Raw genomic sequence first — 24,347 nt, 5'->3', positions numbered from 1 at the left:
TAATAAAAATAAATAATAAATATTACCTAGAATTTGAAACTTTGGTCACAGCCTTGTAGCTCATAAAGCAAATTGACTCAGAACATGTTTGGTTTGACTTGTAATCAATTTTTATTTATTTATGTCAATTTTCAACAATTAGGAGCTATCTTGTTAAAATCTAAATTCCAAATTTAAAATATATATTAAATATATTTTTATTTATTTCAGAAAGGAAGGGAGAGGCAAAGAGATATAGAAACATCAGTGATGAGACAGAATCATTGATCGGCTGCCTCCTGCATGCCCCCCTACTGGGGACTGAGCCCACAATCCAGGCTTGTGCCCCAACTGGGAATCAAACTGTGACCTCCTAGTTCATAGGTCAATGCTCAACTACTAAGCCACCATTAGCTAATCTCAATTATAGCTTAGTCCAAAATATATATTATTTGTTTCCTCATCTGCAATTAGTCATGTGTTTTGTTACTTTGTGGAAATTCTTGTGTTCTTATCCTGATATTGCAGAGGGCAGAGATATAGAAATTTTAAGGCAAGCAAAGGGCACACAAAAAATATTTGTTCTACTCCTGATTTAAAGATTGCCAGACTGCCAAGACAATATTTCTGACATAGTACCAGGCACCACGATAGCACTTTACAATGCTGTGAAGTAGGTATATCCCATTATACAAATAAGGAAACAGTGGCAGACTAGGCTTTCAACCCAAGTTTGTTTAACTCTGAGTCTTTTTGACTCCTGGATGAATCTACTTTTAATATCATTGCATGGTCCAAAATCTACTTCTTGGCTTTGAAGGTGCAGAAGCTTGATTTTTCTCAGTGCACCCTGATTTGATCAGCCAACCAGGTGCTAAACTCTCAGGATACTTATGTCTTGATTAAAATGGCACCTCATTATTTTATAAGTTAGATATTCATGTTAGCAAGTCAACACATTTTCTTTTTTATTTTTAAAAATATATTTTTATTTCAGAGAGGAAGGGAGAGGAAGAGAAAGAAACATTAATGATGAGAATGATAAAATATAGTTTTAAACATGACTTTGAAGGTGGACATACACACACATAAATAAAATCCTTGAGTGAGTACATTGAAAAAATGACCAAAAGACTAACTTCGGAGCATTATGGAGCTCTGGGAGAATAATGAAAAATCAAAATGGTGATAGAAGGTAAATTTAGAAGCTTTTATTCTTTTTTTAAAACATATTTTTATTAACTTCAGAGAGGAAGGGAGTGGGACAGGGAGATAGAATGAGAATCATTGATCAGCTGCCTCCTATGTACCCCACTGGGTGTCAAGCCCACAACTGGGTATGTGCCTAGACCAAGAATCAAACTGTGACCTCCTGGTTTACAGGTCAATGCTCAACCACTGAGTCACACCAGTCGGGCATAGAAGCTTTTTTTTTTTTTTTTTTTTAATTTTATTACTAGAGGCCCAGTGCACAGATTCATGCATGGGGGGAGGGGCGGGGAAGGAGGAGGTCCCTCAGCCTGGCCTGTGCCCTCTTGCAATCCCGGACCCCTCGGGGGGGATGTAGCAGTGTGCCAAGTGGCAGGCAGCCAAGCAGGAGCTAGAGCCAGGGCCAGGTGCTGCTCACACTCATTCCCGCCAGCTGCACCTGCTGCTGCCACTTGGTAGTGCTCTGTGGAATCTGGAGAGGTTCCTGACCCTGCAGCTGTGCTTGCCAGCTGTGACCGGCTTCTGGCTGAGCAGCGCTCCCCCTGTGGGAGCACACTGACCATCAGGGGGCAACTCCTGCGTTGATCATCTGCCCCTTGGTGGTCAGTGCACATCACAGTGACTGGTCAACAGGTCGTTCTAGTTGTTAGGTCATAATGATCACTTAGGCTTCTATATATATGTATATATTAAATATTTATTTATTTATTTATTTATTTATTTGCTATAGGGGTGCGGGGAGGCTCTCCCAATTGCTAGAATAGTAAGTCTCAAAACTTTTCATGTATTAGAACTCCATAGGTCTTATTAAAACAGACCTCTACACTAAGAGTTTCTGATTCTGTAGACTAGAAAATTCTTGGAGTAGAGAATTTTCATTTTTAATAAGTTCCCAGAGGTGATGTCGATACTACTAATCCAAAAACTACACTTTGAGAATGACTGTACTAGAGTTGAGGGATATCTGGCAAACTGGTGGGTTGGTAGGGCAGAAGCATGTGTGAAGAGAGAAATCCTAAGAAAGAAGTCCTAAGCCTTAAACATGATATGCTTGATCCAATAACAAAACCTTAAACACTTGGTGTAAGACAAGGGGAGTAGGGATTCTGAGTTGAAGGTAATGAAATATATTCTTTTAATTCATTCCTGGTGCAGCCTATCTGGACCCATATTTGGGTCCCTCTTTTAAAAAGGACTGCATAAATAAAATTGAGAGAACTGCACAAATATTGTTGCATATCAGAGCTATAATAAAAGGGAAAGGAAGGTCATTTCCCTCCATTCTCCATCATGTATCTTCAACACCACCAGGACGGACTAGCATCTGGTGAAGCAGCATGGAATAGAAGCAGCACCTGGTAGAATATCATAGAATTGGATTTGTTTTCGAACAGGTGTGGGACTCCTCATGGGGGCTCTCAGAAATAATTAAATAGGGAATGTACTTTGCAGGAAGCTGGAGTTTCTGCATAAGCAGTTGAGGGCCAGAGCCAGGGCAATTTGAGTTACATGGAAACCTTTCATTTTAACTCAGAATTTTTTCACTGTATCTTGAGTAGAAAGCAATAGGGTGTAAAGGTATATACATACGTTCAGCATCTTCTGCTCAGAGCCACTTTTTAAGTCAACTAACAATAAATAACCATCTTATTATTTTTAGTAGAATCATCAACAAAATAAAAGCAAGGTGTGTGAATTATAGCTCTTACATGTTTATGCAGGATAAACCTGAGAAAGAGAAAACCGTAGTCTGGGGAATAATTAGAATTCTGCCACACTCTAGTAGTAAGGTAATAAGCACTAAGCTAGGGGGTGACTACAGGCAAATGAAGTAGGAAAGTGGTATATAATATCAGCCAAGACTTGATAGATGAGATAATATTCAGCAAGTAAATTAGGGCAAAAGTGAAAGATGGGACCAACTTTTCTGTCATGGAAACTAGAAAAGCTATGACCCAACTAAGAAAAATAGAGAATTTTAAAAGAATAATCATTTTGAGCCCTATCTAGTTTGGCTCATTGGATAGAGCAACAACCTGCTGACTGAAGGGTCCCAGGTTCAATTCCAGTCAAGGACACATGCCCGGGTTGTGGGCTTGATCCCCAGGTATGCAGGAGGCAGCTGATCAATGATTCTGTCTCATCGTTGATGTTTCTATCTCTCCCTCTCCCTTCCTCTCTGAAATCAATTTAAAAAACTATAATCAATATTCTAAGACATGGCTAAAACCAGTTTTGCTAGTGGATAGAGCATCAGCTTATCCACTGAAAGGTCCAGGTTCGATTCTGGTCAAGGGCATGTACCTTGGTTGCGGGCACATCCCCAGTAGGGGGTGTGCAGGAGGCAGCTGATCGATGTTTCTCTCTCATTCATGTTTCTAACTCTCTATCCCTCTCTTCCTCTCTGTAAAAAATCAATAAAATATATCAGAATGACATGAAACAATAAAAAGGAACTAGAAAGAACTCTTAGAAATTAAATATGTAATATCAATGAACAATGCATTAAAAAGAACTGAAAGATAAATTAGAGGAAATCTCTTAGAAAGTAGAACAAAAAGATAAATAAAATTAGAGAAAAGGTAAGAATTATTAAAAAAAAAAAAAAAAAACATGAAAAAAGAAAATTTCCCAGACCTGAAGGACTTAAGTTTCTTCATTGAATATGAATATCACCAAGTACCTAGCCCAATAAATAAAGCATGACCCACCCAAAGATATATCAAATACTGAAATATCAGGATACCAAGAAGAAAGAGATCAAATAAACTTCAGAGAGAAGAAACAGGTTATATACAATACAAAGGTTTTGGAGTCTAATAGTATCCAACTCTACAATCACCTGGAATCTAGAAAAGAATTGATCAATGACTTCAAAATGATGAAAAGGTATTTCCAATGTTGAATTTATATCCAACCAAACTATAAAATGTAGATAGAATAAAAGATATTTTTTCATACATATGTGATCTATAAAAATGTGCTTCCTATGCATTTTTTTCTCAGGAAGCTAAGGGTATATTCAATCAAATTAAAGAAAGAAGACAATAGACCTGGCCTGTATTTCTCTGGTTAGAGCATTGTCTCATGCACTGAAGGATCAAGGGTTCAATTCCTGGGCAGGACATATACCCAAGTTGTGGGTTTGATTCCCAGTCAGGGATTGCATGAGCCAACCAATCAATGTTTCTCTCTCATAAAAATGCTTCTCTCTCTCTCTCTCCCTCTTCCTTCCTCTGTCCCTCTCTCTAATCACTGAAAAACATATCTTGGGTGAGAAGAAAGAAAGAAAGAAAGAAAGAGAGAGAGAGAGAGAGAGAGAGAGAGGGAGGGAGGGAGGGAGGGAGGGAGGGAGGGAGGGAGGGAGGGAGGAAGGAAGGAAGGAAGGAAGGAAGGAAGGAAGGAAGGAAGGAAGGAAGAAAGAAAGGAAGGAAGGATCGGAGAGATGCAAATCAAAACAACAATGCTGTACATCTCACACCTTGTCAGAATGGCTATCATCAACAATCAACAAATGGCAAGTGCTGGTAAGCATGCAGAGAAATGCAAACTGGTACAACCACTGTGGAAAACAGTATAGAATTTCCTCAAAAATTTAAAAATGGAACTCCCATTTGACCCAGTGATCCCACTTCTAGGAATATATCCCAAGAAACTAGAAACACCAATCAGAAAGGATATATGCACCCCTATGTTCATAGCAGCACAATTTACCATAGCTAAGATTTGGAAACAGCCTAAGTGCCCTTCAGCAGATGAGTGGATTACAAAACTGTGGTATAGCCGAAGCCGGTTTGGCTCAGTGGTAGAGCGTCGGTCTGCGGACTGAAAGGTCCTGGGTTTGATTCCGGTCAAGGGCATATACCTTGGTTTCGGGCACATCCCCAGTAGGGGGTGTGCAAGAGGCAGCTGGTCGATGTTTCTCTCTCATCGACGTTTCTAGCTCTCTATCTCTCTCCCTTCCTCTCTGTAAAAAATCAATAAAATATATTAAAAACAAAAACAAACAAACAAAAAAACTGTGGTATAATGGAATACTATGCTGCTATAAAAAAGAAGGAATTCTTACCATTTGCAACAGCATGGATGGACCTGGAGAGCATTATGCTAAGCGAAATAAGCCAGTCAGAGAAAGATAACTATCACATGATCTCACTCATTTGTGGAATATAATGAACAACATAAACTGATAAACAAAAACAGATCCAGAGTCAGAGAAGCATCTATCAGACCATCAAACCTCAGAGGGAAGGTAGGGGAGGGGAGGAGTAAGAGGGAGAAATCAAACAAAGGACTTGTATGCATGCATATAAGCCTAACCACTGGATACAGACACCAGGGGGGTGGGGACATGAATAGGGGGTGGGAGTGGGGTGGGGCAATGGGAGGATAAGGACACATCTGTAATACCTTAATCAATAAAGAAAAAAAATAAAAGATTTTATTTTTTGTCATAGAAACTAGAAAAGCTATGACTCAGAGAATTTTAAAAGAATAATCATTTTTAGTCCTATCTGGTTTGGCTCATTGGATAGAGCAACAACCTGCCGACTGAAGGGTCCCAGGTTCAATTCCAGACAAGGACATACAATGAATCAAATCTGTCACATAGGAAGCTTTTTTTTTTCAATATATTTTATTGATTTTTTACAGAGAGGAAGGGAGAGGGATAGAGAGCTAGAAACATCGGTGAGAGAGAAACATCGATCAGCTGCCTCCTGCACACCCCCCACTGGGGATGTGCCCGCAACCCAGGTACATGCCCTTGACTGGAATCAAACCCAATACCCTTTGGTCTGCAGGCCGATGCTCTATCCACTGAGCCAAACCGGTTTTGGCATAGGAAGTTTTTTAATAAATAAAATATTTAAAAAATTTTTAAAAAGGAAGGAAGGAGGAAAAGGAAAGGGAGAAAGGAAGAGAACAGGAAATCCAAGAAAAGTAAGGAATCAAGATGGAAGAAAGGAGGAAGAAATTTCTAAAACAGAGCAGATCAAGAGGTGAGTGTTCCAGGAGGATGTACTCAAGATTAAAATGCATCTGAGGGGCAACTTGATATGGGTGACCATACTGGTAAGTCTGTGGCTGAGTTAGTGATAGAAGAAGAGTTAAACACACAAACAAAATGATGAGGCAATTGTTAATTCCAGGAAAAACAAAATGTTTAACAAGAAATGTAATCACAGTCATAGTAAAATATCTCACTTATTAGTGAATAATATTCATGTAACTCTAGTACTTTAAACTTTGAGTACTTTATTTCATTGAAAAATTTTAAATAATTAGGAGTTTGGAGCAAGAGGAAGAATATTGTGAGAGAAAAGAATTAAATCATCTTCCATGGGAATCAATCAATAAATAATATCTACAACTTTTAAATGAAGAAATCAGAGTGTAATCATGATAGTGATGAATGCACTGAGTAAGGAGCTAAAAAAATATGTAGGAGTTGAATGGGACTGCTTCTTCTTCTTTTTTTTCTTTTTTTAATATATTTTATTTTATTGATTTTTTTTTTTTTTTTTTGCCCCCCTGGGACTGCTTCTTAAAAAACAACTCAAAAGCATGGAGAAAAATTACAATGCTACTAGCTGATATTACCCCAATACATTTAATTTTAAAAATTATTTTTAATGTATTTGTATTATTTTTTATTTTTTATATATATTTTATTGATTTTTTACAGAGAGGAAAGGAGACGGATAGAGAGTTAGAAACATGAGAATCATCCATCAGCTGCCTCCTGCACACCTCCTACTGGGGATGTGCCTGCATCCCAGGTACATGCCCTTGACCGGAATCGAACCCGGGACTTTTCAGTCCGCAGGCTGACGCTCTATCCACTGAGCCAAACCGGTTTCGGCTGGAAATTAATTTTAAATTTTGGAAAGTAATTTATTTTAAAATGGTATATTTTACATCACATTTAACTAAAGGAATGTGTTCAATGAGTGAATGAAATACTACTTTGCAATTCTATCTTCTCTAACCAAGAGATACAAAAGATTACATTCTGTTAGTTATCAGGCACTTTCATGTCTGACTGTGAAAGAAGATCTGTTTTGTCAAATTTTGTATTCCCAGATCTTAGAAAATATTGCAATTATTTTTTTTAAGGGGAAAAAGGACCTTGTCTGAAACAGGTTTGAAGAGGACCCAAATCCACTGCCACCCAAAATCTTCCAGCCTACTCTGTCCTCTTTGATAATTGCTCGGCCTAATGAGGTGTCAGTTCAAATTAGAAAAGTCACTTTTTCAGGAACAGGCACTTCCTACTCCAAGAAAAGTGATGCCAAGTTAACAGAACCGCAAAGACTTGGCTAATTTAAGCACAAGCTAATTTATTATTATTGGCCCAAAGGGCCCACTCTTTTTTTTTTTTTTTTTTTTTTTTTTTTTTTTTCCTGCGCAGGCCAATATCCACAATTGCCCAGACGCCAGTTGCAGGGCGAACGTTTTCATCAGCAGTCGGTGGGAGCATGGAGGGAGACTGGAATTTGTTCAGTGCAGTCATCCAGATATCTCCAGTAGACCCCAGCCTTTAACATCTGCATGTCGCAAGAAAATAGCTCAATTTTCCATATTACAAGCTGGGGAAACAAATCTGAAAATCCTTCAAGGGCGGGCGAGCTCTTTTCCAAGTACTGCCACCTACCACCGCCAGCTCAGGATTTACGAGCCCAAGACTGGGGACACACCAGAGCTGGCTCTCCAGGATCGCAGCCAAGCAAGCGGTGAGCCTCCGCCTCGCCTTTAAATAAGCCGCTTGCGGTCTGGCTGCCCCGGAGTTCAACTTCCGGTCACATAGTGAGAGGATGTTTTCCTCCCGGCCACGCCCTCCAGGCCACGCCCGCCACGCCACGCCCTTCGAGAGAGCGCGCGCTCCGGCGGGCCGACCAGCACGCGTGCGCGCTCGAGGAAGGGCGGGGCCGCGCGGCTTGGCCTTCCCCGGGGCGGCGCGCGGGCACGCCCGGAGCTGACGGACCGCGCAGCGGCGCGCGCGCTCCCGGCGCCCTTCCCCCCCCCCCCCCCTGCCCGCCCCTGACGTGCCTGGCCCGGGCTACGCTGAGGCGCAGTAGCTGCCAGTGCCGCTGTCATGGCGTCGGAGGCGCTGGGCGAGGAGAACCCGCCGCGGTCTCTTTAGAAGCGAGGAGCGGGCGGCTGGGTATGGAGAGCGGCCCCGAGAGCCTGCAGCAACCGCTAGAGCACGGGGTGGCGGCCGGGCCAGCGGCGCCGGAGACAGCGTCTGCGCAGGAAGGGCGGCCGGAGACCGGGCTCGCGGCTGGGGATGGTCCCGAAGTATGGGCGGCGGAGAGCGGCGGCGGCGGGAATGGGCAGGGGGCGGCGGCCGCCGCCGGGAGGAGCCTCCCGGACACGGTGGCTCCCGCCAGCTCTTCTCAGGTCCCCGGACCCTGCAGCGCTTCCCGGGGCTCGGACTTGCCGGAGAGCGATTTGGAGAGTCCTGCTGCTCAGAAGGTGCCTCTGAGAGGGCAGCGCAAGGTGACCGCCTCCCCGGAGACAGCCGAGGCCGCCGGAGCGGGCCAGGGGCTGGGTCCCGCCGGACTCGCGGGCGCCCGGCCTGACCCCGCAGGCACCTGCCCGCCGGAGGCAGCGGCCGCGGGCTGCGAAGAGCCCAGCGGCGCCGGCGGCCTCAGCAGCAGTTGCAGCGATCCGAGCCCCGCCGGGGAATCGCCCAGCCTGGACTCCTTGGAGTCGTTCTCTAACCTCCATTCTTTCCCCAGTAGCTCCGAGTTCAACAGCGAGGAGGGAGCCGAGAGCAGGGTCCCGGAGGAGGAGGAGGAGGAGGAGAGGGAAGCGGGCGCCGCGGCGGTGGTGCCCGGCGCTGTGCCCCTGTGCAGAGGGGAGGAAGAGGAGGGGGAGGCGGCTCAGGTGATCGCGGCCTCCAAGGAACGCTTCCCGGGACAATCTGTCTATCACATCAAGTGGATCCAGTGGAAGGAAGAGCACACACCCATCATCACCCAGAATGAGAACGGACCCTGCCCTTTGCTGGCCATCCTCAATGTTTTGCTTCTGGCCTGGAAGGTACATTCTGTGGCTTCCTGTCTCCTATAGCTTTTGGGGAGGAGGGAAACGGGGTAGGGGAGCCGCTCCCTGTCCACTGATGTCTTCCTCCCCTCTTTCCTCATTCATCAGTTCCCTTTTCTTATCACATGAGTCTCATTCGGGGACTCCGAATTATACATGTATCAGAAAGAATTGCTGGCAACCTCAGGTCTCACTTAACATTTAGTTATGATTGATAATACTCACAAAAAACTAGGGCTTAGGACATCCTAAATCCTACGATTACTTTTAAACTATATTTTTTTAATGTATTTCTTCTTATTGACTTTATCACATATGTAAAAGAGTGAATAAAGGGGGAAAATGATGTTCAGAAATTATCATCAACCCATGATGTCAGGGACCAAGTTCTAATGGTTATGTGTAATGTATTTTTCAAATAATGCTTGTTCCATTTGGGTGTGGACACTTAAGGAAATGGTGATAGGGAAGATGTGGCCCCTTAAATTCCATTTAAGGAAACGTATTGGTCCGAGACCCAATTACCACAACTTCTTGGTTTTCAAAGATTATATTTTACATTTATGCATGATTTTTACCTGCCTCTTCTTTGGCACTTAAATAGTTTGGCATTATCACCAGTAACCATGCATCAGAATGTGTTAAGGGAGCTAAAATTGTACCAACTAAAATAAGAAAAGATATATTCAAGGTAAAGGAACATTAAAGGGAGGGCCTTCAAAAGTAAGCATATTTGTTCAGACTCAGAGTGAGTTATCTATAAATGGAGTATCATATCTGAGCTTGCAGTTTCAAGGTGCTGAGAAGATACATCTCATAGCATATTTTATTTTCAAATTGATAATTGTGTCTGCAGATAAAATGTTCCCTACACAAAAAATAACCTGGAATGTTCTGACCAGTTAAGGTGTAAATCAAGTTAAGAGAATAAATACTATAGTATTTATTATATGCCTTCGTCTCCCTGTTACTAGAAAGGTTTGATGCAAAAGAAATAAGATTAGAAATCTGCCGAGACCGGTTTGGCTCAATGGATAGAGCTTGGGGACCGAAGGGTCCCGGGTTCGATTCCGGTCAAGGGCATGTGCCTTGGTTGTGGGCACATCTCCAGTAGGGGGTGTTCAAGAGGCAGCTGATCGATGACTCTCTCTCATCGATGTTTCTAACTCTCTATCTCTCTCCCTTCCTCTCTGTACAAAATCAATAAAATATATATTTAAAAAAAAAGAAAAAAGAAAAAGAAAAAAAAGAAATAAGATTAGAAATCTTACCATTATCTGGTACATCCTGGCACTCAAATGTTTTAAATGAAAACTGTGCCTGCTCTTAAAGTTATTTGGGGTTGCAGCATTGACTTACTTGAAATGATCAAAGAGCGATGCAAGACCATACACTATACATACTAAGTGATAGGAAACAGATTGAAATACATTGGATATCTCAAAAGGGGAAATTTTCCTTTGGTCTAGCATAGTCCCAGAGAACGTCCTGGCATCTTTGGGTCTTGAACCAAGTTTTTAAGGAAAAATAGAATTTAAAAAGGAAATGGAATTCCTGAGAAAGAGAAGAGTATAAAATAGAATGGAGAGAGCGAGAGTTAGAGTTGGATGACAGGGGTGGTCAGTTCATATTAGAGAATAACAGAAAATAAAATTGAAAGGTAAAGAAGAGCCAATTGATGCAAAGTAGGGAATTGGACTTGATCCTGTGGTCCAGCGTTCCCAGTCTTTTTGTAGGAAGGTTATAACAGTTTCCTTTAAGCTTCATTTTTCTTCTTAATTCCTATATAGTACTGCAGAAGTTCAGAGGAAGGGGAAAAAATACTATGGAATATTTGGGGATAGATGAGCATTGAACTGACTCTTTTTAATATATTTTTGTTGATTTCAGAGAGGGAGAGCAAGATAGAAACATCAATAGTGAGAGAGAATCATTGATTGGCTGCCTCCTGCATCCCCAAACCCCAAAACTGGGGATCAAGCCCACAACTCAACTCAGGCATGTGCCTAACTTGGGATCGAACCATGACTTCCTGGTTCATAGGTCGATGTTGAACCATTGAGCCACACTGGCCAGGCTGAACTGACTCTGAAAGACATGACTTGAAGTGAATGATCAAACGTTTGGGTTCCCACTATGAGAGGTACTAGAAATAGAAAGACCAATAAGATGCAAGTCCGGCCCTAGCTGGTTTGGCTCAGTGGATAGAGTGTCGGATTTGATTCTGGTCAAGGGCACATACAAGGGTTGCAGTCTCCTCCATGACCCAGCTCCTGGTCAGGGCTCATGCAGGAGGCAACCAATCTATGTGTTTCTCTCACATCAATGTTTCTGTCTTTACCTCTCTTCCACTCTCCCTAAAAATCAGTGGGAAAATATCCTCAGGTGAGGATTAACAAAAAATTAAAATTAAAAAAAGATGCAAGTCTGCCCTCATCTAGGTCTCTGTTAGTGGGGAGACAGACTTATGAACAGTAATCATGGTGCAATGTGAGAAGTTCTAAATGTGCTATGGAATTACAGAAAAAGTTAATTGGGAATGGGATGTGTTAATAGAAAGCTTCAAAGAAGTGATAACCTATGAATTGGGTCTGAAGGATGAGTGAGAAAAGGCCTTCCACACAAATGGAATGCTGTATTCAAAGATGCTGAAGCAGAAAAACATTTGTTCTATTTGGGGAGTACAGTGGAGGAGGGTGGGAAATGCAATAGCAGGAAATAATAGTGGGATTAGACTGTGAGCATATTAATGAATTTGAAGATTATTTTATAAACCTGTAGTTCTTAGTCTTCTCTCTGCCTCCAGACTATTGCTGCACACAAAAGTTGCAAATCAGTAATCCTCAATGGTTGACAGGGAAAAGGTTAAAAGAATCAAGATTAGGTAGAGCAGTGTTCTTAAAGTGAGCCAGGGGTTCTAGAGGTAAAAAATATTTTAATAATAATACTAAGATGCTATTTGCCTTTTTCATTCTCATTCTCTCACAAGTGTCAGTGGAGTTTTCCAGACTGCATGATATATGATGACATTGCTCTGATAGTAAAATGTTTGCTTGGGTATTGTGTTTAAAATTTTTCTCAGTTTTCATTTTCAGTATCTTAAGTATTGGTAGATGTAACCCATATAGCTCTTCAGAGACCTCACAGATTTTAGGACTGTAGAGGGTTCTAAGACCAAAAAGTTTGAGAAATGCTATAGTAGAGAAAAATAGTAAATAGAGTATGAAGGTAGGTATCAGATTTCAGAGGACTGTCACTGGTTGTGTTTAAACTTTATATATAGCTGTATTAGGGAGTTATTATAAACTAGAGTCCCACCGAGCGAAATTGTGCAAGACCCAGACCATGCGTGGGACCAGGCGTCAAGTCCCCACCCACCGGAGCTCGCCTCCCCGCCCACTTTGAAGACAGTTGTGGACGGAGATAAGAATAGTTTCCTGCCCTACCTTTCTTTCTCAGGAGCATTTAAATTGACCTTTGTTGGAAGATGAGAATTGAACAGAGCAACACTTACTTGTTCCCATGAAGAAATCATTTGGCGTTTGGTCATGATGGCGTCAGGTGTCATAGCTGGGGGGGGGGATGTTTTAGAATAGAGATTACTAGACAGAGGAATGACATGGTGAAAGTGGTCTTTTTGCTTGAGATTAGAGGTGAGACTGTAGTGAATGTAGCAGGAAGAATTGATAAGGATAGCTCTTTTGTATGGGGAATTCTTTGCCCCTTCTCTATGATGTCATGGTCTAAATGATGAAATGATCACTACCTGGATATAGGAAATGAAGAAGATGGCACTTTTTCTAATCTGGGCAATGGAGATTTCTTGGGCCATTCAAAAGATAGAGAAGGTGTTTTAGGTGGGAAAGTTGAGGTCAACCTTAGATCGTGTCAGGTCGGTAATGTCTGACAAAAATATAAATGTTCATTATGCCTCTAGAAATATGGATTGGGTCAGGAAAGAGGTGAAAATTATAGAAAAAAATAGAATTAGGGAAACATTATATAGATGTAAGTAAGTATGATAACTATAAGAATAAATGAGAATGGTGAGCAATAGTTGTCAATTTTTTTTCACCTCAATATATGTGAGGAGCTACAAATGGCCAGCATAAACATCTTCCCTATCCTCCCTCTATTCCCCAATCTCTTTTCCATCCCATTCTTTAGTAGACGCAGAGAAAACAGGAATAAAGATTTAACTTGGTGAGGAGATAGGAATGCTAAGCATTAAGGGAGAGAGGGTGTAAAAGAAACTAAAAATAGGGAAATGTCATGATAATCGTCTGAGAGAGAAGCTGTAATAAAAAAGTGGTTATGCCCAGCCGGCGTGGCTCAGTGGTTGAGCATTGACCTATGAACCTGGAGGTCACGGTTTGATTCCTAGTCAGGGCACATACCCCAGTTGTGGGCTCAATTCCCATTGTGGGGCATGCAAAGGCAGTCGATCAATGATTTTCTCTCATCATTGATGTTTCTATCTCTCTCTCCCTCTCCATTAAAATTAAAAATATATATATATTTTTAAAAGAAGTAGTTATTGTCAAATGTAACAACATCAAGTAGCTGGCAGAATTGGAAATGTTTTGCCAAAAAGACAGGTGTGAGGACAACAAAGTTGCTGAAAAGTGATAATACAGACATTTCAGAATAGGTGGTAAAGTTTTCTTTGAAGGACGAACAATCTTATTTTCTGAAGTAAGGAATGGGACAAGGCAAATACATACAGAGACAAGATTATGTTAATATTAACAGATGGAAATTGAGGTCTCATTTTCCATTTTTGCAGAATAACAGTTGATCTCTTCAAAAAGAACTATCAAACATGTCAGTAATTAAGGAGGAAAGAGGTAAAGCATGAGGGGTTGGTATGATGAGAAAAGTACATTGTATTTTAAACAAATTCTAGCTTCATGGAGATTATGCCTAGGAATTTGAGGCATAAGTAGGAAATCATGAGTAGCAATGAATAAATTAGGGTATTCTTTAAAAACTTTTAGTATATCAGTTTTGCTTTATTGTAATCCTCCTCCTCCCCCCTCCACTCCCCCCAGTAGTTCTCATACTTGGAAATAGGAGCAGGAAGAATGGCTAGTTAGGGTTATTAGGGATTGGGCTTTTAAAAGGTTGATTCATGGTGAGTCAGTGGAATTAGAGTTGAAAGTAAAATAGTTGATCATCTCTTTTTTGGGTATGAAGTAATGAGAAAAATCAATAAACTGAACATATTGGAAGGATTTGAGTGATTCAAAGGAAGTAAATGCTGTGGTTCTGGATGAGAGATGACAGTTAAAATGATCAAACTGAGTTAGAAATGGAGTTTTAATTAAAATTGTCTTTGGACTGGTGGAGAGTGGGTAGGTTATATTTCATAACCTGTAAAATAGTTGAACTATGATATTCCAACAAATCAAGAAAGAAGGAAAGTTATCCATTAAATTACTCAAGCTCAAATTTCTGTCTTTTTAACTGATATCAGGTAACTTACTCAAATTTATATCTTGGAATATTTTCAATTTGCTTCTTTATGCTATATTTGGTTGAGCCACAACCTATGAACCAGGAGGTCACAGTTCGATTCCTGGTTGGGGCACATACTTGGGTTACAGGCTCAGTTCCCAACTGTGCAGAAGGCAGCCAGTCAATGATTCTCTCTCATCTTGATGTTTCTGTCACTCTCCCTCTCCTTTCCTCTCTGATATCAATAAAAATATATTAGAAACAAAAACCATTTATAGGTATATTTGAGGGCTGTGTCCCATTTAGACTAATTAATTATAAAAATTTAGAAGATATATAAAATATAAAATTTATGTGATAATATTGGCCTTATTTTATAAATGTTGAAGCTGAATTCATTATGCTTTTTTAAAAAATATATTTTATTGATTTTTTTACAGAGAGGAAGGGAGAGAGATAGAGAGCTAGAAACGTCGATGAGAGAGAAACATTGACCAGCTGCCTCTTGCACACGCCCCACCGGGGATGTGCCCGCAACCAACGTACACGCCCCTGACTGGAATCGAACCTGGGACCTTTCAGTCCGCAGACCGACGCTCTATCACTGAGCCAAACCGATTTCGGCTCATTATGCTTTTTAAAATATTTTTTTTATTGATTTCAGAGAGGCAGGCAGAGGGAGAGCGAGATAGAAACATCAATGATGAGAGAGAATCATTGATTGGCTGCCTCCTGCATGTCCCACACTGGGGATCAAGCCTACAACCTGGGCATGTGCCCTGACCAGGAATCGAACTGGGAATCAAACTGTGACCTTCTATTTCATAGGCTTACACTCAACCACTGAGCAATGATGGCTGGGCCATTATGCTTTTATTTTTCTACTTTTTTATACAATTAAAAAAATATATTTTTAGTGAGTTCAGAGAGGAAGGAGAAGGTGAGAGAGACAGAAACATCAATGATGAGAGAAAATCATTGATTGGCTGCCTCCTTCATGCTCCCTACTGGGGATGGAACCCAAAACCCAGGCACATGCCCTGACCAGGAATCCACTCAGCGACCTTCTGATTCATAGGTTGACTCTCAGCCACTGAGCCACACCAGCTGGGGTTGTATATAATTTTTTTAACGTTTCTGCCTTAATATTTTTGTTTATGACTGTGTGAATATAATAGTAGAGGGAGTGAAGAGAGCAACATCAGGGTTCTGAAGCAAGGCTCTTTTACATTAAACTGGTTTTGTTGTAGGCAGAGGGAAGGGCACCAGGTGTTTGACCTATGGGATCAGACCGGACCTGGGTTCAGCAACCTTGGTATTTGAGATCTGGCTAGGAAAGAATCCAGAGCCAAGATTCAAAATGTACAGAACATTTATTTGGTAAATCACAGAGGTAGAAAACAAGTGGTGGGGTAAAGGAAGGGCTTGGAGCTTAGATGTGAGGAAGACAATGGTAACACCTGGAGGGATAAAAGGGGAAAGGGGAAGGAGAGTGCTCTGAATTCTTCCTAAGGGTTTTAAGGGTGGAGATTTTAGGGGAGGTCCCAGGGGAAGCTTCAGCAGCTTTCCAGGTATGTCCTTTCAGGGTTATGGTCTCCATTGATTGATTGGTTAGCGCTAAGGGTCATTATTCTATGCAGCTGTGGCTGGTTTTATTTTTCTTCTGGGTCTGGAACTGAAGCCAGATGTTATCTCTGGGGAGGAAAGGCCAATGGGTCCAAACCACAATCAGTGATGTGCTGGTGGGACCTGGAGGCTAGGTCCCACCCTACAATTGTCCTTTGCTAGGCACCCAAGGCTTTCCACCTTGGTGACCTGGCCCATCCTCCTTGCTCTGCTCAGGTCTGTCTAACTGCATACCACAGTTTTTCCAAACATTAGTCCTAGAAACCATAAAATAATAATATTGTACATCAGATTCTTATTTTGGTAACAAAACAAAACAAAACAAAACAAAAAGAGCTTACGGTTAAAGAAAAATAGGACAAAAAGACACCACCCTCTTCACCCCTCACCTTCACAATCTCCCCACCACACACACAGACACACACACACACACACACACACACACACACACACACACACACCAGGAACTAGATCAAAACATGCTACAAACTGAGGGAGCTATTTGCCAGATTACCTAAGAGCTAATTTCTTTTTTAAAATACGTTTTTGTTGCTGCTGTTAATCCTCACCTGAGGATATTTTTCCATTGATTTTTATTTTCCATTGAGTGGAAGAAAGTGGGGGAGACAGAGAGAGAGAGAGAGAGACATCAATTGACTGCCTCCTGCACAAGCCCCAACTGGGCCAGGATCCAGGCAGCAGCCGAGGTATGAGGTACTCAGAATCCAGCCGGAAGCCCTTCAGTCTTAGGATCATTAATAAAACCTTGGCACTGGCTTTTAAGGTGATTGTGGTAGAGAGGAAAGCAAAAAGAGAAGCAAGCTTTCAGGAATATCATTTTGTGGATTTAAAAAAACTAACATCTGTTGATAGCTCCAAAGTGTTAGTTGTTAGTGAGAGGCAGGTATTTTTCTTCACTATTAACTCTTTTGTTTCTAGTTTTAATGAACATCCAGGATATTTTATTGGCTTAGATTCAGAAAATGAATATACCACTGAGTATACTTGTGAATAAGTCTGTTAAAATATTTGTGTATTTGTTGTCTCACTTCTTTTTTTTTTTTTTTTTAATATATTTTATTGATTTTTTTACAGAGAGGGAAAGGGATAGAGAGTTAGAAACATCAAAGAGAGAATCATTGATCAGCTGCCTCCTGCACACCCCCTACTGGGGATATGCCCGCAACCAAGGTACGTGCCCTTGACCGGAATCGAACCCTGGACCTTTTAGTCCGCAGGCCGACGCTCTATACACTGAGCCAAACTGGTTTAGGCTGTTGTCCCACTTCTAAAATCAGTATAAAGATTGTCATTTTCTATTTCAGATATTTGAAGATAAGCAATTATTTGGAAATTCCAAGGCTAAACCCTGAAATTATCTGTTTTCAGAAATTTGTTTATAGAATGTATTTTCCAAATACATATACTTGTTAGTGCCTTTGTTTCTTATCTTGATAATTTTATAGTAGGATTATTACATTAACCAAAGCAGAGGACAAGCTTTATTTATGGAATTTTCTGGTGAATATATTTCAGTAGCGAGTGTGTCTGGAATAAAAGAATATGTAGGTCTTATTTTGTTTAAGAAACATTGTTAGATATAATGGTCTTTCAGATTGGTCTGACAATTGTTCAGAATATGAACATTCACACTGAACATAAACTATTAGTTTAAATATCAGACATCCAAAAGCAATACTGAAGGCAGTAAAAATAACCTAAAGCAGTAAACTTTTCTTGTGAAGGGCTAGATAATAAATATTTTAGGCTTTGTGGGCTAATATGGTCCCTGTTGCCAAGATTCAACTCTGCTATTATAGTGCAAAAGCAGCCAGACAATACATAAATCATGTTTTAATAAAACTTTATTTAGAAAAACAAGCAGGGACCATAATTTGCCAGTAAGTTTTAGTTTAAAAACATACCATATATGGGAACTCTCCATAATTTCTGCTCAGTTTTTTTTTGTAAACTTAATACTGCTTTAAAAAAAAAAAGTATTGTAATTTTTTAAAAACAAAATGAAAATAATTACTGAGCAAAATGATCAAAATCTCCATGGAATCTCTTGGGTTCACTGAGTAATAAATCCACTGGATGACTAAATCATAAGCATCAAATATATATGCTCTCAGAGGTTCTCACATTGTTCGATGTTACAGGGATCTTTTATAAGACCTATTTTATTCATTGATTAAAACAAAAACAAAAAATTGTGGCATGCTATTACCGCATTTGGTAACTTGAACACCCAGAAGACCTTTTTCAACACGGGGAATTTGGAGAAATTGCCGATTTAAATTATTTCCTTGGTTGAGTGGAAAATAATTCTGAACAATTTTAAATCATGCAGTTCTTCTCTTATTGATATGTTAATGACTTTGAATTTCCATCCTACATTATTTATTTTTTTCCTATAAATATACCACAGAGTATGCTTTTGAATAAGTCACTTAAAATATTTATAATTATTAGCTGTAATATCTGTGTAACTCTTGCCAGTTCATTTGAAAAATTAATTTAGACTGATGTGTTGCATCTGAATTAGCTTTAGAAACTTAAATATGTACCTAATTTTAACTTTTTTATTGTGGAATATAATAAGAAAAGAACATAAAACAGAAATGTCCAGTTTAACAATTTATTGTAAAGCAAACATCAGCAGAACTACCGTGCAAGTCAAGAAATAGAGCATTGCCAGCACCTCAGATGTCTAATATGCTCCTTTCAAACTATCACTTCTCTTATCCCTAGGGCTAACCATAATCCTGATTTTTATTGTATCCATTTCCTTACTTTTCTTTGTAGTTTTATCACCAAATATGTGGCTCTAAACAATATAACTTAATTTTACCTGTTTTTAAACTTTACAAGTGGAATAATACAGTCTGAATTCTTCAGTGTGTGACTAATACTTTAATATGTATTCATGTTAGTCATTCACAATAAAAAATGGCCAGCGTAGACTGAAGTAATTGGATATTGAACTGTATTTAAGCCTGTCTTCAGTAAAACTGTTCGGTGAGTCACCTGTCACAATATGTTTGATGCCTTTTCCTGCCCTTGAAATGCATTTTTTATCATGCAGGACACTGTTACAGGTGCCTAATGACAATCATGGTGAGTGGTGAAAGGCAGAGCACTATGCATTGGAAACAGATTTCTCAATGTCTATGAGACCTTATATCATTCTGTAAATTTTATTGTTATAGGATTAACTGTTATATATTATAAAGATTCACTATCAGCATTTTAATGTTAATGTATATAAATAGTCGATACATATATGTACATATATATTTGTTTTTCTGACAGAGAAACACTTTAATTACCTAAAACATTTGATTTTATAGAAAAAAATACTTTGTTTTTCAGGTTAAACTGCCACCGATGATGGAAATCATAACTGCTGAACAGCTGATGGAATATTTAGGTTAGTGTTGAAAAGTGGATGATTTTATATCTCTTTTAAAACAAAGTGTTCAAAGCTAATGTGTTATTAAGTCTGGTCAGTGTGGCTCAGTAATTTGGCGTTGACTCATGAACTGGGAGGTCATGATTCCATTTTTGGTCAGGGCACCTGCCCAGGTTGTAGGCTCAATCCCTTGTAGGGGGCATAAGGAGGCAGCTGATCAATGGTTCTTTCATCATTGATATTTCTCTCTCCCTCTCTCTTCCTCTCTTTGAAATAAATAAAATAAAATAAAAACATGTTATTAAATCTCATGTTCCAGAAGTACTATTATGTAATCTATTTTAAAATTATAATTTTTAATCTCTTAATTATAATTTTAAATATATATATATTTTTATATTGATTTCTCACAGAGAGGAAGGGAGAGGGATAGAGAGCCAGAAACATCAATGAGAGAGAGACATTGATCAGCCGCCTCTTGCACGCCCCTCACTGGGAATGTGCCTGCAACCAAGGCACATGCCCTTGACTGGAATTGAACCCGGGACCTGTCAGTCTGCAGGCCGACGCTCTATCTACTGAGCCAAACCGATCTCAGCTTAATTATAATTTTTATCAGTATTCATTCTTCTTGGATGTTAAAGCCTTCTTTCTGACCAGGATTAAAATTCTATAATATTTATAAGGAGACTGAACAACATCTAGAAAACACAAGATATACATTAATTCCAATAAGTTGCACAATGATAAGTAGCACAGAAACTCTGATATTGTATATATTGTTTTTAAAAATACTGATTACACCCACCTGGTTTGGCTGAGTGGATAGAGTAGATAGAGCATTGGCCTGTGGACTGAAGAGTCAAGGGCACATGCCTGGGTTGTGGGCTCAATCCCCAGTACAGGGCATGCGGGAGGCAGCCGATCAATGATTCTCTCACATCATTGATGTTCTATCTTTCCTCTCCCTTCCTCTCTGAACTTAATAAAAATATTAAAAATAAAAAATAAAAAATACTGCCCTGACCGGTTTGGCTCAGTGGATAGAGTGTCAGACTGAAAAGTCCCAGGTTCGATTCCAGTCAAGGGGATGTGCCTTGGTTGCGGGCACATCCCCAGTGGGGGGTATGCAGGAGGCAGCTGATTGATGTTTCTAACTCTCTATACCTCTCCCTTCCTCTCTGTGAAAAATCAATAAAATATATAAAAAGTTTAAAAATAAAAAGTACTGATTATCTTTGAATAAAGACCCAGGGGGTGATTTAGAGCAATGCTACCCAAAGTATGATTCATGGACCTATGCCAGAAATGTTAGCTATCAGTATGCAGTGAGATAGGGACTTGTGCCAATATGTAAAACATTTACAGTAGTAAACTCACTGTTTAGTTTATCTGAAACTTTTTCATAGCAAAATTTTCTTGGTGAAGGAAGTAGTGTATTGAATTGCATTATTATGCAAGCCTCTTATTTCAAAACAGACCATCAATACACAGTTTACAGATCAGCTGCATTGAGTAGAACTTGTTTACAGAGCAGGTAGTTGTATATCACACTGAGATCTTTCCTGGTTTAACAAAGAAAAGTTTATATATTTATACTATTACCAACTGGAAATCTTAGTCCATATTCTCACAATTTTTTTTAGTAATTTTTTTTTTTTTAATTGTCAGCTGATTACTTTGTCTTTGTCATTCCAGAAAACTAGCTAACTTTTTTTTTGTGAGATGTAGGGTCTGTGATGTAATTGAGATTGCAGCTTTTGGAAGACCCTTTTCTTTGTGTAATTAATATTTTATTTCATTACTAGAGGCCCGGTGCACAACGTTGTGCACTGCGGGGGGGGGGGGTGCCCTCTTGCAGACATCCCCCAAGGGGTCCTTAGTGCTGCTGTGGAGGCGAGAGAGGCTCCCACCATCACTGCTGCACTCACCAGCTGAGAGCCCATACAATCCCCAGTACAGGGCATGCAGGAGCTCCCCCTGTGGGAGTGCACTGACCACCAGGGGGCAGCTCCTGCATTGAGTGTCTGCCCCCTGGTGGTTAGAGTGCATCATAGCAACCAATCATTTCACCATTTGGTTGATTTTCATATTAGACTTTTATTGCATAGGATATTTACTGGCTAGGGAACGTCTTACATATGGGTAGATTACTTTGAATACCTAGATATCTAGAAATAAAATATCTATACTTTTTTTAGTCTAGCTTAGTGATTCTTAGGCTTTGTGATTTCTAAATTATATTTAAGGGGGAGGCTAAAATATGTTTGTTGCTCTTGAGCAGCCAGTATGACTGCTGAGTAGTGTGTAAAGGGGAGTTAGTAGGAAATGAGAGAGAAGTAATAGGGTCGGATCATATAGGGCTCTGTGGACTATTATAACATTGACTTTAGCTGGGAGTAAGCTGGTCAGCCATTAGAGAATTTTGAACAGAGAACTGGCATGATATGACTTGAGTTTAATAAGAATTCTCTGGCTGTGATGTTGAAATAGAACTTAGGGCCCTGGCCGGTTTGCTCAATAGTTAGAGCGTCAGCCCACGAACCTTCAATGAAGAGTGAGATATTAGCTGGATCAAATGCTACAAGTAGTTCAAACAGGAAGAAGACTTTAAATTTGACCATTGACTGAGCCATAAGGAGGCCATTGATAACTTTGACAAGTAAATGCATGGGATGAAAACCTCCTTGGAATGAGTACAAGAGAAAACTGGAAATCCTCATATACAGCCAATAGGAAAGTAACAGCTCATTTTGTCTCTGAAAGTATGCAGACAAAAGCAAGTAGAGGGTGTTAAAAGCAGGGAGGACATTTGGAATATTAATATCATTTAAATGTTGGTTAGCAAAGCTTTGAGAAAACAGGCCACAGGATAGAAATTTTTAATAGGGAAAAAGAAATATTAATGAAGAAATATCTAGATTTGGGGTATTTTAAGAGGTTTGAAAGTTTTGGGTGAGGGAGAATCAGCAACTAGGAGTAGCGTGAAAGCAGTATCCTAATGGGAGTTGGGGGAAAAGTGAGCAAGAGTAGTATGAGAAAAGAAATTCTGAAGAATTTGCCTCACCAAAAGTAAACTTTATTCAGAGCCAATCCTGCTAGGACAAATTGTTTAACTTTCTAAACTATTTGATTTTTTTCCTCTTGAGATTACTCCAGTTCTCTAGAGGAACCAGAGATACTTTCGAATTAATAAGCAAACACTTGTAGAAAAATTATAAGAGAAACTATTAATTGCTTTTCTAGCACCTAGCTGAGAAACCACACGGGAATGGGAATTTTGATTGGCATAGGTTAGATGAGGAGTGAATTTTAATTTGGAAATTTCTTACTAGAATAGTAGAGCAGGGCTATACATGGGCAAGGTTTGTTGGAGAGCTTTGGCATAAAGAAATGAACAAGACAAGCTAGAATACTTAGGAAGTGCTAGGAAGTCTAATAAAATAAGGTGAGGAAAAAGTGTAGGTGGAAAGTAGAAAATGGGTAGAAAAATAATGTATAAAAAAGTATAACACAAATTAGAATTTATATTATAACTTATCTGAAATAGTTTGTGTGAGGATTAGACTAACATAGGGTGGCACTTATTAGATTTTATTTTATTTTTATTTATTTATTTTTTTAATTTATTGATTTTTCACAGAGAGGAAGAGAGGGATAGAGAGTCAGAAACATTGATGAGAGAGAATCACCAGCTGCCTCTTGCACACCCCCTACTCGGGATGTGCCCGCAACCAAGGTACATGCCCTTGACCGGAATCGAACCTGGGACCTCTCAGTCCGCAGGCCGACGCTCTATCCACTGAGCCAAACCGGTGTTGGCCACTTATTAGATTTTAACTATATTATACTTTATCATTATCTTATTCTGTTTCCTATGTTTGCCCAACCAAATTATTGGTGTTTTTAAAAAATATATATTTTATTAATTTTTCACAGAGAGGAAGGGTGAGGGATAGAGAGCTAGAAACATCAATGAGAGAGATACATCACCAGCTGCCTCCTGCACACCCCCCACTGGGGATGTGCCCTCAACCAATATACATTCCCTTGACCGGAATTGAACCTGGGACCTTTCAATCTGCAGACCGACGCTCTATCCACTGAGCCAAACCGGTTTCGGCAAAATTATTGGTTTTTTAAAACTATTTTTTTATTGATTTCAGAGAGGGAAAGAGAAGTAGAAGCATCATGATGAGAATCATTGATTGGCTGCCTCCTGCATGCCCCCTACTGGGGATTGAGCCTATAACCCAGGTATGTGCCCTTGACTGTAATCGAACCTGAGACCCGTCTGTCCACAGACTGACTGACTATCCATTAAGCCAAACCAGCTAGGGCAAATTATTGTTTTTAAAGAGAACCATTCATTTTCTAATATTTGTTTTAAACCATTACTAAACATATAATAGACTCACAATAAATAGTTTTGCTTTCTTTGCTTTTTTTTTTTTTTTTTTTTTTACTTTATATTTATTTTATGCTGAATTTACTCTTGGCCATGTGTTTGGTTTTCTTTTCTTTTTCTTTTTTTAATATTGTTTTTTGTTTTTTGTTTTTTTTATTGAGAGAGAGGAAGGGAGAGGGGGGAGAGAGAGAAATAAATATCGAT

At 39.8% G+C, this 24,347-nt stretch overlaps 1 protein-coding gene across 1 annotated transcript in view; it reads left to right on the top strand.

The window, feature by feature from the left end:
- Nucleotides 1-8,218: 8,218 nt before the first annotated feature.
- MINDY2 (MINDY lysine 48 deubiquitinase 2) overlaps nucleotides 8,219-24,347 on the top strand; it is a 62,217-nt gene continuing 46,088 nt past the window's right edge. Inside the window, exons 1-2 of the mRNA XM_084873448.1 lie at nucleotides 8,219-9,234; nucleotides 19,696-19,753. Coding sequence (XP_084729574.1) covers nucleotides 8,356-9,234; nucleotides 19,696-19,753 — 937 coding nt within the window. The 5' untranslated portion in view covers nucleotides 8,219-8,355. The remainder of the gene's footprint in view (nucleotides 9,235-19,695; nucleotides 19,754-24,347) is intronic.

This window comes from Pipistrellus hanaki (assembly GCF_964339955.1).
Source record: "Pipistrellus hanaki genome assembly, chromosome: 1".
NCBI lineage: Eukaryota > Metazoa > Chordata > Mammalia > Chiroptera > Vespertilionidae > Pipistrellus > Pipistrellus hanaki.
Note: the sequence above shows the minus strand (reverse complement) of the source record. Positions and strands in the feature narration are given on the sequence as shown.